This window comes from Giraffa tippelskirchi, chromosome 2 (genome assembly GCF_054371585.1).
Source record: "Giraffa tippelskirchi isolate mGirTip1 chromosome 2, T2T-mGirTip1v1.2.pri, whole genome shotgun sequence".
In the NCBI taxonomy this organism is placed as follows: domain Eukaryota; kingdom Metazoa; phylum Chordata; class Mammalia; order Artiodactyla; family Giraffidae; genus Giraffa; species Giraffa tippelskirchi.
In genome coordinates, this window is record NC_137276.1 from 105,279,146 (window position 1) to 105,292,854 (window position 13,709).

Below are 13,709 nucleotides of genomic sequence, written 5' to 3' on the forward strand. Positions count from 1 at the left end.
TTTCTGGGCTCCAAAATCACTGCAGATATTGATTGCAGCCATGAAATTAAAAGACGCTTGTTCCTTGGAAGGAAAGTTATGACCAACCTAGACAGCATATTAAAAAGCAGAATCATTACTTTGTCAACAAAGGTTTGTCTAGTCAAGGCTATGGTTTTTCCAGTGATCATGTGTGGATGTTAGAGTTGGACAGTGAAGAAAGCTGAGCACTGAAGAATTGATGCTTTTGAACTGTGGTGTTGGAGAAGACTCTTGAGAGTCCCTTGGAGTGCAAGGAGATCCAACCAGTCCATCCTAAAGGAGATCAGTCCTGGGTGTTCATTGGAAGGACTGATGCTGAAGCTGAAACTCCAATACTTTGGCCACCTGATGCGAAGAGCTGACTCATTTGAAAAGACCCTGATGCTGGGATTGGGGGCAGGAGGAGAAGGGGACGACAGAGGATGAGATGGCTGGATGGCATCACCGACTCAATGGACGTGAGTCTGGGTAAACTCCGGGAGTTGGTGATAGACAGGGAGGCTTGGTGTGCTGTGATTCATGGGGTCGCAAATTGTCGGACACGACTGAGGGACTGAACAGACTGAACTGAAATAACAGGGAGGGAACACAGCCCCACCCATCAAAGAAAATTGGATTAAAGATTTACTGAGCATGGCCCCACCCATCAGAACAAGACCCGGTTTCCCCCTCAGTCAGTCTCTTCCATCAGGAAGCTTCCATAAGTTTGTCATCCTTCTCCATCAGAGGGCAGATAGACTGAAAACCACAATCACAGGAAACTAAGCAATCTGATCACATGGACCACAGCCTTGTCTAACTCAATGAAACTATGAGCCATGCCATGTAGGGCCACACAAGATGGGCCGGTCATGGTGGAGAGTTCTGACAAACGTGGGCCACTGGAAAAGGAAATGGCAAACCCCTTCAATATTCCTGCCTTGAGAACCCTATGAATAGTATGAAAAGGCAAAAAGATAGGACACTGAAAGATGAACTCTCCAGGTTGGTAGGTGCCCAATATGCTACTGGAGATCAGTGGAGAAATAACTACAGAAGGAACGAAGAGATGGAGCCAAAGCAAAAACAACACTCAGTTGTGGATATGACTGTGGTGGAAGTAAAGTCCGATGCTGTAAAGAGCAATATTGCATAGGAACCTGGAATGTTAGGTCCATGAATCAAGGCAAATTGGAAGTGGTCAAACAGGAGATGGCAAGAGTGAACATTGACATTTAAGGAATCAGCTAACTAAAACGGACTGGAATGGGTGAATTTAACTCAGATAACCATTATATCTACTACTCTGGGCAAGAATCCCTTAGAAGAAATGGAGTAGCCATCACAGTCAACAAAAGAGTCAGAAATGCAGTACTTGGATGCAATCTCAAAAATGCAGAATGATCTCTGTTCATTTCCAAGGCAAACCACTCAATATCACAGTAATCCAAGTCTATGCCCTGACCAGTAATGCTGAAGAAGCTGAAGTTGAACAGTTCTAGGAAGACCTACAAGACCTTCTAGAACTAACACCCAAAAAAGATGTCCTTTCATTATAGGGGTGTCTGTGTGTGTTAGTCACTCAGTCGTGTCCGACTCTTTGTGATCTCATGGACTGCAGCCCTGTAGCCCGCCAGAACCCTCTGTTCATGGCATTCTCCAGGCAAGAATACTGGAGTGGATTGCCATTTCCTCTTCATCATTATAGGAGACTGGAATGCAAAAGTAGGAAGTCAGGAGATACCTGGGGCAACAGACAAATTTGGCCTTGGAGTACAGAATGAAGCAGGTCAAAGGTTAGTAGAATCTTGCCAAGAGAACACACTGGTCATAGCAAATATCCTCTTCTGACCACACAAGAGAAGACTCTACATATGGACATCACCAGGTGGTCAATACTGAAATCAGATTGGTTATATTCTTTGCAGCCAAAGATGGAGAAGTTCTATACAGCCAGCAAAAACAAGACAGGAGCTGACTGTGGTTCAGGTCATGAACCCTTTATTGTCAAATTCAGACTTAAATTGAAGAAAATAGGGAAAACCAATAGACCTTTCAGGTATGACCTAAATCAAATCCCTTATGATTATACAGTGGTAGTGAGAAATAGATTCCGGGGATTATATCTGATAGACAGAGTGCCTGAAGAACTATGGACGGAGGTTCATGACATTGTACAGGAGACAGGTATCAAGACCATCCCCAAGAAAAATAAATGGAAAAATGCAAAATGGCTGTCTGAGGAGGCCTTACAAATAGCTGTGAAAAGAAGAGACGCGAAAGGCAAAGGAGAAAAGGAAAGATATACTCATTTCAGCCCACTCCCCAAATCCATATTTTAAAGTCCCCCCAGTCAGAATTCAAAATCATGGTCCACTGACATGTGAATCCAAGCCTTTCTCTTCATAAGACTTTTCCAAGCCATGAACATTTTAGGCTCCCTCTCTTGACTTTTCCATCATCCAGACTAGAACTTCTGGAGTCATCTCTGGTTCTTGCTCACCTTCCCTCACCAAAGCCATTTCTTCCCCTTCATCTCTTCAATTTAATTAATTATCTTTCTCTCTTAAATTAGGCGCTCAGTATCACATGCCCTTACTTCTAAAATAATATTCTTTCTCAACTTTTATAATAGCTTTCTTTCTAGGTTTTTTGACTTAACTTCTCCTCACATTAATCCTATCTTCCCACTGCCATGTGAATTACTTTTCAAAAACACACTGTGGAGTGGTAACTGGAAAGCAGAGATGTGTATTTGAGTCTTGAATACATTACCGGGCAACTCTGAGCACATTTACTGCTCTCTCCCATTCTGTTTCTCTGCTGATGCTTTATCTACATTACAGAGTCACTGTGAGTATTAATTAAGGTTACAATTATGAAAGTGTTTGTAAATGACAAAGTTTTACATAAATACAAATAGAAGGTGACATTTTTATCTAGCAGCCAATTAACTTTCCTGGCAGTGTTGGTCCCTAGCAATTAGAACACCCAATTAGGCACTGTTCAAGTTCAATGTGGCACCTAAAGTGGGGCAAAAAAAGCTTTGAAATGTGTTAAATATAACACTGCTTGTTAAATTGAAATGAAGTGAAAGAAGGGATTCTAACTTTCATTTCTCCCTGCATGTTTGAAGGCAGCAAAATTGTGGAGGTTTAGTCGCTTAGTTGTGTCCAACTCTGTGATCCCATGGACTGTTGCCCACCAGGCTTCTTTGTCCATAGGATTCTCTTGGCAAGAATATTGGAGTGGGCTGCCATTTCCTTCTCCAGGAGATCCTCCCAAACCAGGGGTTGAACCCATGTCACCTACACTGGCAGGTGGATTCTTTATCACTGAATGAGCAGTGAAGCCCCGAGCAAAATTGTGCTTCTTGTTAATGCATTTTAGAACTTATCTCAGGCATTATTAATGATTAATGCTATTTATGTTGATTTTTGAGGTTTTTAAAAAAATTTTCCAATCACATGATACAATATAAGTGAAGGAGGGAAAAAAGCAAAAAAAGATATGATTGAAAAATAGCATTGTTTCCAATGTCATCTAAACACACACACATATTCACAGCCACACACTCACTCACACACACACTACTCTATTCAGTGTTAAAGAAGAACCTCTGGGACATAAGATAAAAATGGTTTGGTTTACAGTTTGCAGCATTATTAGTGGAAAGAAGTGGGCCTGCTTCCAAATGAAGCCAACTTTTTAGGTATCATATTTGCTCCTCTAAAATTATCTGAATACAATAATATTCATCGTGCAGTTTAACTGCAAAGGTAATGGAGTTGTATATACATGAATAAAATGAGAAAGACTCTTCCAGTACTGATCCACAGGGAGAGTCAGAAACCTCAGTCTTTTCCTGTAATTCAGTCAATTCCTTATCTCTCTCTTATCGTCACTCATCATAATTGAAAATTGCAAAGGTTACTAGTTTTTAAAAGCTTTGATAGACTACAAACCTGACCACTGGAGTGTGATTTAATTTACATATTTCATTTCAAAACATTTTAAAATACCTATTTAAATGCTTAGAAGTTAATTTGGTTACAACCTTTCCACTGACATCTGAAGAAAGGCTAAAACCGTTAATTTATTAACTGTTACCAAATGCTGAAACTCAGATATCATCTTAAGCAAGAAAAGCAAGTGGTATCTTGAATTATTTTAAATATCTTTGTGAAAGGGCAATGCATGTGAATATGACTACCTCTAAGAAGTAAGCCCTAGGTTGACATAAAGGAAACCAGAATTTACTGTTTTTCCCCTGGGAAGCCCTAAGAGGTATAAGCAGGCTTAACTTTGTCCACTCAGCCTGCAGGTCCCTCTTTCAGGATCTATCATTTTATTTGCCCACACAAAAATAAAATTCAATATAAGTAAGTGAGATATACTTTAGTATTAATAGACAAAATTGTATTTATTTTAGACATTGCTCCCTGAATTATAAGAAAGCATGTTTTGAAGCAACAATAAACAAAAAGTATAAAGGCAAGAGGAGAAAGAGGTGGCAGAGAATGAGATGGTTAGATAGCATCACCTACTCAATGAACATGAATTTGACCAAACTCAGGAAGATAGTGAAAGACAGGGAAGCCTGGCATGCTACAGTCCAAGAGGTCCCAAAGAGTCAGACATGACTTAGTGATTGAACAACAACAAGAATATACATTCTCTCCTCTGCCCAGTGTGTTCATGCTGCATGCTCTGTCACTCAGTCGTATCTTACTCTTTGCAACCCTGTAGACTATAGCCCTCCAGGCTCCTCTGTCCGTAGGATTCTCCAGGCAAGAATACTGGAGTGAGTTGCCCTTTCCTCCTCCAGGGGATCTTCCTGATCCAGGGATTGAACTTGCATCTCCTGCATCTCCTGCACTGGCAGGCAGATTCTTCACCACTGAGCCACCTGGGAAGTCCCCTTGCCCAGACGTGTGCACAAAATGTTAACTTACGATGAATGAACACCAGCGGTACACAGATTTCTTTAGCAAGTTTTGTATTCCCAGCTTCTTGGTAAACTTGTTGTTTAAAGTTTTTCTAATAAAATTTTTGTTAGTGTGTGATATTTTCCTATGGCAGGGTCCATGGACACATCTGCTTTGTCATCTACTCTGCTATCATTAGAGACAGCCAGGAATGACTCTGGCTTTGATCATTTCGCTGCGGTAAGTTTCATAGAGTCCCTTGAAGTGCAAGGAGATCAAACCAGTCAATCCTAAAGGAAATCAACTGAATACTCATTGAAAGGACTGATGCTGAAGTCGAAGCTCCAATAATTTGGCCACCTGATGCCAACAGCCAACTCATTGGAAAAGACCCTCATGCTGGGAGAGACCAAAGACAGGAGGAGAAGTATGACAGAGAATGAAACGGTTGGATGGCATCACTGACTCAATGGACGTGAGTCTGAGCAAACTCCAGGAGATGGTGAAGGCAAGTAGACCTGACGTGCTGCAGTCCACTGGGTCACAAAGAGTTGAACAAGACTGAGTAACTGAACAACAACAAAGTTTCATAGATGTCTTTGGTTTTACATCATCTTTATCGGGAGGGCATTCTGCTTCTTGTCTCTCTGACCTGATTGTCACAGCTCACAGCCTCCTTCCATCTGGCCTGCCCCTCCATCCTCCCTATCAACATTCTTTGCTTGGCTTCTTTTTATCCCTGGGATTGGTTTCTTCTAGGGAAAATTCTTAGCCATCAGATACGACTTATTTTCTAAGGTATTGACCTGCTGGACATAGAGTAGATATTCCATTCATCATGGGTCAAGAAATAAATCACAAAATGAAGTTTCCTGCAGCTATGACCAATCTGGCTTGCCAAGAATTTCTAATGATTTGAGAAAACTCTTAAGATACGCAGTTGTTTAAAAATTCAAAATTATTCATGTGCAGGTGTATGAACATGTATTAATATAAATATCTTACACTATTGTTTTTGTTCAGTCGCCAAGTCACATTTGAATCTTTATGAACTCCATGGACTGTAATTCACCAGGCTCCTCTGTCCATGGGATTCTCCAGGCAAGAATACTGGAGTGGGTTGCCATTTCCTTCTCCAAGAGGGATCTTCCTGGACCAGGGATCGAACCCATGTCTCCTGTGTTGGCAGGTAGATTCTTTACCACTGAGCCACAAGGGAAACCATATGTTGCATAACATACACCAAATAATACATTACATTATGTGAGAGTGCATGTGTATATGAGAATTTATAGGTGTCCCTAAACAGATAAACTAACAGGATTTGTGAGAAAAGATGGTTGGGGAGGACCATAGAGAAGCTATGAAGTTTTGCAACCAAGACACTAAAAGACGGTTGTTGGTACCTAGGGAGGTAACTGGGCAGCTCAGACATGTAGCTTAGCTGCATGACAAGGAGGCTGCTGTTGAGTTGCATCATCACAAAAATTCATCCTGATGGTTATATTCCATGACTGTCCACATCATGATGTCATGATGTAAAGAAAAATATAAAAGTCTAGAAAATTTTCTGTGGGGTTGTCCATTCACTTCATTCCTATGTTTTTGCTTCGATCTGTTCATTTATTTTGTGTGAAGTCTTTACCCATTACACAAAATCTCTGCCAGTTGGATTCTAAAAGAACTTACTTTTAGGAGATTATAGAAAAGCAAAACTAAGTGTTTTAAAATGATTTGTCAGACAATTAGATAACCAAATCGATGATGTGTTTTTTTCTATATTATAAAAAACACACTTCCTCTGGAAAACAAAGCCAAAAATTCATGTGGAAAGAAGACTATCTTAACCATCAGTCTGGTGAGGATGCAGTGGTGAAGAGAACAGAACATCTAATACACTTTATCATTCCTCATTCTGAATATACAGGTTTTCTGATTATTTCACTCTTAGTGGTTGTCTGGTGAAACAGGTAAACTTAGTAATGGTGACCTGGGTGGGGACAGAGGGCACAGCCTTACCTTTGACTGTCACGTGGACACTCTGGCTGGTGGAGAGTTGTGGCTGGACTAGCACGTTGCAGGTGTACTCCCCCTCATCAACTTCCTTCTGCACATCTGAGAGTTTTAGGGTTCCATTATTCTCAAATGCCACTTGGCGGTGGTTGAAAGGAAGCAGATTTGAGTTCTTGTACCATTTGATGGAGTAATACGGATAGCCAATCACACGACAGTGAATGTATGTGTCCCGTCCCGCTATTGCTGTGATATTTTTCATTGGTCGAATGCTTGCAGGCCCTGGAGAGACATAGAGAAACTCTTGAAAATAATTTAAGGGTACATTTTATGTGTGGAAATGAGTACACTTTTCCTTGAGTTTAAAAATGTATTTGCTTTCATGTAAGGACATCTTTTTCAATTCAGCAATTTTTTCCTGCATTTGGAATTTTCCACTAAGAAGGTTTTTTTCATTTCATTGCTTTCAAATGAATTGAACGAGTGCTAATTATCAACTACTTCTATTAAAACATTTTGAATTATAGGCTAAAAGGCAATTTAATCAATAAAAAGTAACAAGCTATACTGAACAATCATATTCAGCTGGTGAAACACTGGTAGCAATTCAACTGTTTAACTCTCTCTCTCTGTAAAATAGATTGTGAGGATGGAGGTTATGCCATGTTGCACTATGAATGTAAGTTAAGTACCATGTACATGAAGGTTTACCATGAATGTCATAGAACAGAAGAAGAGAAGGAAGGAGAGAGCATGCAGAGCATAAACCAGGAAAAGAAAGCTCCAGAGGACAAGTCTAAGAGTAAAACAAGAGAACAAGCTGACTAAGGAAACCAAAATGCCATTTCCAACAGTGATCCAGTCACTGCCATTCCTCAGTGGGAAGCAAGAGGGCAGGAAACAACGAAGCGACATTAATTCGGTCTGGCATTCCAAGACTGGGCTCGGTGCATGCAGAAACCTCCTTCTCCACTACAATGAATCATGTGTGTTTTTTGAGGAGTTGATTCGACAAGCACCTCTTACGTTTATTCGAGCCTGGTAGAGGACGACGCCCGCTGAGTTGTTGGCCGTGCAGCGATACACGCCCCCGTCGCGGACCTGAGAGCTGGAGATGTTCAGGTAGCTGACCACGTTGCCCTCAGACGTGATCATCTGGCTGATGCGGTGGCTGCCGCCCTTGAGGATGGGGTCGTCATCCAAGGTCCACGTGATCGTGGGCAGCGGCGTTCCCTTCACGTTGCACATCAGGGAGACGGCCTCTGCTGGACTCACCACTTTCTCACTAAAGGCGGAAATGATTTTGGGAGTTCCGTCTGCAGGAAGACAAATCACGCAGGGAAGTGGCACATATGCATAATTAAAGGACTTCTGAGTATGTCTATTGGATGATTAGAAGGTGGGTGGAGTGGCTATCAAACGCCCCTCAAAAGACTGGTTTTACTGATAAAGCTAAGTTCCACTTAGGAGAACATTTCAGTTTCAAAATAAGTAAATGCAGCCTTAGCTAGCTTTAATCTCTCTCTCCTTTATTTCTTGATTGTCATAATCATGCAACTCAGATGTTCATGATAAAGAATGCCATCTCCTAAGAAGTTTATAATTCAAAACTGTTATGTCCCCACCTAAAGTCGTAAACAGAGGAAATTCACAAACATCCATGGCTAACTTAGCTTTTTACTTCCTCCAAGTTAACTAGGGATTGCTCAATGGGGAACTGTTTAGAGGAAGAAAGAACTAAGACATTGATTATCTCTCTGTCATTTTCTCACAAGGAATCATCTTTTATAGTTTTAATGATAAATAATGATAACTGCATGTGAATTTTCATGAAGGCCCTGAGAATGAGTAAAAGCTAAATCAAGTTGGACCCTTTCAGAATTATTAAAAGTCTCCATAAGTATCTTTTCTTCCTTTAAAAAAATTATTTTACTGAAGCATAGTTGATTTGCTAGTTTCTGCTCTACAGCAAAGTGATTCAGTTATACGTACATGTGTTCTTTTTCAGATTCTTTTCCATTGTGGCTTATCATAGGATACTGAGTATAGTTCCCTATACAGTAGGACTTTGTTGTTTATCCATCCTATTTGTTGTTGCTCAGGCATTCAGTCGTGTCCAACTCTTTGCAACCTGGACTGCAGCACACCAGGCTTCCCTGTCTTTCACCATCTGCCAGAGTTTGCTCAAACTCACGCCAATTGAATACACCCTATATGTACTGATAACTTCTAATCCCGAACTCCCAATCCATCTCTCCCTGACTCTGCTTCCCTGTGACAACCACCAGTCTGTTCTCTATGTCTGTGAGTCTCTTCCTGCTTTATGGATAAGTTTATTTATATCATAGGTTATATTCTGTAAGTATTCTAAGTAAGGTGGTCATCTAATTTATCTGGGATACTTCTGAGAATAAAATTGATACTAGGAGAACAGACACAACTCAAGACGTCCCAGGAAAATAAGGAGATTAATCTTAGGAACGTTTCTACAGGAATTTCCAATGTTTTTGATAAAGACCAAATTTTCATATTCCATTATTTTTTAAAATCATGTATTAAAATCTCTCCTTAATGTTATATGCTATGTGCTGTGCTGTGCTGTGCTTAGTTGCTCAGTCGTGCATGACTCTTTGCGAGCCCATGGAATGTAGCCTGCCAGGCTCCTAATACTAGAGTGGGTTGTCATGCCCTCCTCCAGGGGATCTTCCCAACCCAGGTCTTGAACCCAGGTCTCCCACATTTCAGGCAGCTTTTTTTTACCAGCTGAGCTAACAAGGAAGCCCAAAGTTATATGCTAGTAACAACAAATGCATTTTTTTAATGTATATGAGGCCTCCATTAGAGAGATACGGGGCATCCCAGGTGGCACTAGTGGTAAAGAATCTGCTGCTAATGCAGGAGATGCAAGAGACACAGGTTCAATCCCTGGGTCAGGAAGATCCCCTGCAGGAGGAAGTGGTAACACACTCCAAGATTCTTGCCTGGAAAATTCTATGGCCAGAGAAGCCTGGTGACTATAGTCTACGAGGTCAAAAAGATTCGGACACGACTATACGACTGAGCACATACACATTAGAAAGATACACACATATTAGAGAAAAATGAGTGAAAGTCAGAAGAATTGAAAGTTACCAATGGATCTCCCAGCTTCAGGCATATAAATCAACATTGTGACACTTTTTTTTTCCAGGCATAAATATATCATTTTGACAGAACTGTGATTACATGCAACTGGATTTCTGTGTCTAGTAATAAACCTTGCTGGTGGAGATTTTTTTTTTAATTGGTGCAAATTTGAAAGATAATGATTAGCAGATTTTTTTTTTTTTAACTTTCTAACCTGAATTATAAAAATTACATGTATTCATTGCTGAAAAATTTGAAAATATAGATAAGCAAAAGAAAAATTAGAAACAAAAGGGAGGGGATATATGTATACCTATGGCTGGTTCCTGTTGAGGTTTGACAGAAAACAGCAAAATTCTGTAAAGAAATTATCCTTCAGTAAAAAATTAATTAATTAAAAAAAAACAGGAAACAAAAAAATCTAAAGCTATCTTGCAATTTCATTACCGAAAGGTAAGTGTTGCACCATCTTTTCATTTGCAAATTGCTGAATCTTAACTTCTTCATTGCAGCTCACATTTTGGGAGGCTGGAGAAGGCCTTCAAGCATATTTTTTTCAGGGTCAGATTCTTAGATTACAAACATCTTTCTTTTACTATCAAAGATGACAAAAATAACTTCCTAATATTAAAATAGAAAATCTACACTTTAGCCCTGAGAACCCTGCAGACATGACTTCAACGTGCTCTACATTTAATTTACAGAGAAGTTAGATGTCATTCTGATCATAATTCTTTGTATATGACCAATTGTTGATGCTTGAGAATGTTGAGGTTATTTTATTTGACCTTGCAACTCAACATATTTTGTCAGGATGTATTTAGCTATAAATTTCTTTTCACTGATTTTTACACTAAGCATTGAACTCTCAAGTCTTATTTTAAAATCTATTTGGGAAAGTCTTCTTCACTTATGATTTTATTTTTGTAGATAAAGTTCACCCACAGCTAAATGTATATATCTTAAGAGCACCAACAGAATGAGTTTTGTTAAATATATACACGTATGTAACCACAAAATGAAGAAGATAAGAATCATTTCTATCACCCCCCCATCACATTGCTAGGGGTTCTTTCAAGCAGTCTCTACCCACCACATGCACTCTTCTGATTTCTATCACCATGCATTATTTCAGCCAGTTCTTGGCTTCAAACTCATGTTTGTGTGTGCCCTACATGTAATATGCCATAACCAGAGTACAGCTAGTAAAATTAGGAGCTGCAACTTTGGAACTGTAGTGTTATCTAATGCAGAGTCTGTCCATTGACCAGTTATGTCCCTTACAGCTATTTTTCCCCAGTCCAACCATTATCATACCTTACATTTATTTGCGGTGTCTCATTAGTCTCTTTTAATCTGTAACATTCTTCAGTTTCTACTGAGCTTCTTGACTTTGACATTTTTGAAGAATTACTTTGTAGCCAGTTGTTCAAACCCAGTTTGATATTTCCTTGTGATTAGATTTTGCATTTTTGACGAATGCTATAGAAGTACTATTGTTTTTTGCGTGTTTATTGGCCGCTTGTGTATTTCCATTCATGAAACGTCTGTTCAAATCTTTTTTTCCATTTTTATGTTACACTATTTTTCTTTGGTATTGATTTGTAGCAGTTCTTTATGTCTACTGAATACATGTATATGTATAATATATATATACAAATCAAATATGATGAATATACATATATATACACAAGTCAGCACAAGTTTACTTTTACATGTATATTACTTTTACATGTCAGATTACACCCCTGGTGGCTCAGACAGTAAAGAGACTGCCTGCAATGAAGGAGGCCCGAGTTCGACTCCTGGGTTGGGAAGATTCCTGGGAGAAGGAAATGGCAACCCACTCCAGTATTCTTGCCTGGAAAATCCCATGGACAGAGGAGCCTGACCGGCTAAATCCATGGGGTCACAAAGAGTCAGACACAACTGAGCGAGCAACACTTTCACTTTCAGGTCAGATTAAATTACACATAATGTTTGTCAGACATATGTATATATATATAGTATACATTATATATAAATGTATATACTAAATATTTTCTCTCATTTCATATTTGCTTTTTCATTTTCATTATATGTATATTAATATGAGTGTGTATATGCAACTTTTATAGTCTTAATCACCTATGAGAAGTTAAAATTACAATTATTCAGGTAAAATGGAGGAACCTTGTAACAGATAATCTCAGAAATTTAATTTATATTCTGTCCATTGTGTTATTTTATGTATGCTAAAAACTATAATACAATAATGTAGCGTTATAATTTGTCAATTGCTATTTAGACAAATTAAATGAGAAAACAATTTTGCTAAATGGTTACTAACATATTTGTCATTTTTCATGTACTTTATTTCTATCTGAGTTTGCACTTCAGGTCATTTTCTTCATCATGAATGGTTTCATTTACTGTTTCTTAGCATGCAGGTCTTCTGGCATCATGCTCTTCACAAGATTTTGTTTATTGAAAATATCTTTATTTTGCTTTAACTTTTAAAGAATATTTTTGATAGATATAGTACTTTGGCCACCTGATGCAAAGAGCTGACTCATTGGAAAAGACCCTGATGCTGGGAAAGATTGAGGGCTGGAGGAGAAGGGGATGACAGAGGATGAGATGGTTGGATAGCATCACTGACTCAATGGACATGGGTTTGGGTGGACTCTGGGAATTGGTGATGGACAGGGAGGCCTGGCGTGCTGCGTTTCATGGGGTCGCAAAGAGTCGGACACGACTGAGTGACTGAAACTGAACTGAAGTTATGTATGTTGATGGTGTTTTTGAATGTTGAAAACAATAAATTAAAAAAAAAATTCCTTTCAATTTCATTAAGACTGTGTGTGTGAGCTCAGTCATGTCTAATTCTTTGCAGCTCTATGGACTGTAGCCCTCCAGGCTCCTCTGTCCATGGATTCTCCAGGCAAAAATACTGAAGTGAGTTGCCATTTCCTTCTCCAGGGGCTCTTCTCAGCCCAGGAATCGAACCCTTGTTTCTTACGTCTCCTACATCGGCAGGAAGATTCTTTACCACTAGCACCAGCTGTGAAGCCCCATCCCACTAGCACTGGAAAATGTCCTCAGGGGAAATGTGATATTTGTGTAGAAAATGACTGATATTTCCCCCTTCTTTCAAGGGTCAAATTCTTTCTGCCTGCTTTTGGGTATTTCCGCAGGGTCTGTAAACTATTTTGCTTTTCCCAAAGTTCATCATTTTCATCTTCTCACAGGTTAGTCTGATACACACTACTCCATAATTTCCAGAAATAAGACCTGTTCTTCTTTTTTATGATTCCACTTTCTAGATGTTCTGGTCTGATCTTGAACCTATCATTATTAGTTCCACTTTCTTTAAACTTCCTTTCCAGTTTCTTTGTCCTTATAGGAAATATTCCAAAATTCTACATTTTATATCAGTGGCCATTCTTATTTGATAGTATTGTGAGTTTTTATAATCTGTTAATCCATAGCTGTTACACTATGTTACACCATTACACGAGTCTAGTTAGACACTATCTTAAGGCAGTTACTGGGTATGTGTTTGTAATTCCACTTCTGCTCTCTTTGGCGACATTAGCACTGTCATATCTCAGATGGAAAAAAAAAAAATACAGTGAAGCTTCTTGTCCTGAACAGAAACTG

The 13,709-nt window shown here is 39.3% G+C and overlaps 1 protein-coding gene across 1 annotated transcript in view; it reads right to left on the bottom strand.

Annotated features, from left to right (window-relative positions):
• The window catches only part of DSCAM (DS cell adhesion molecule), a 568,075-nt gene that overhangs the window by 316,980 nt on the left and 237,386 nt on the right, over positions 1 to 13,709 (bottom strand). Inside the window, exons 7-8 of the mRNA XM_081574158.1 lie at positions 7,961 to 8,257; positions 6,948 to 7,223 (exon numbers count right to left, since the gene is read on the bottom strand). Coding sequence (XP_081430284.1) covers positions 6,948 to 7,223; positions 7,961 to 8,257 — 573 coding nt within the window. The remainder of the gene's footprint in view (positions 1 to 6,947; positions 7,224 to 7,960; positions 8,258 to 13,709) is intronic.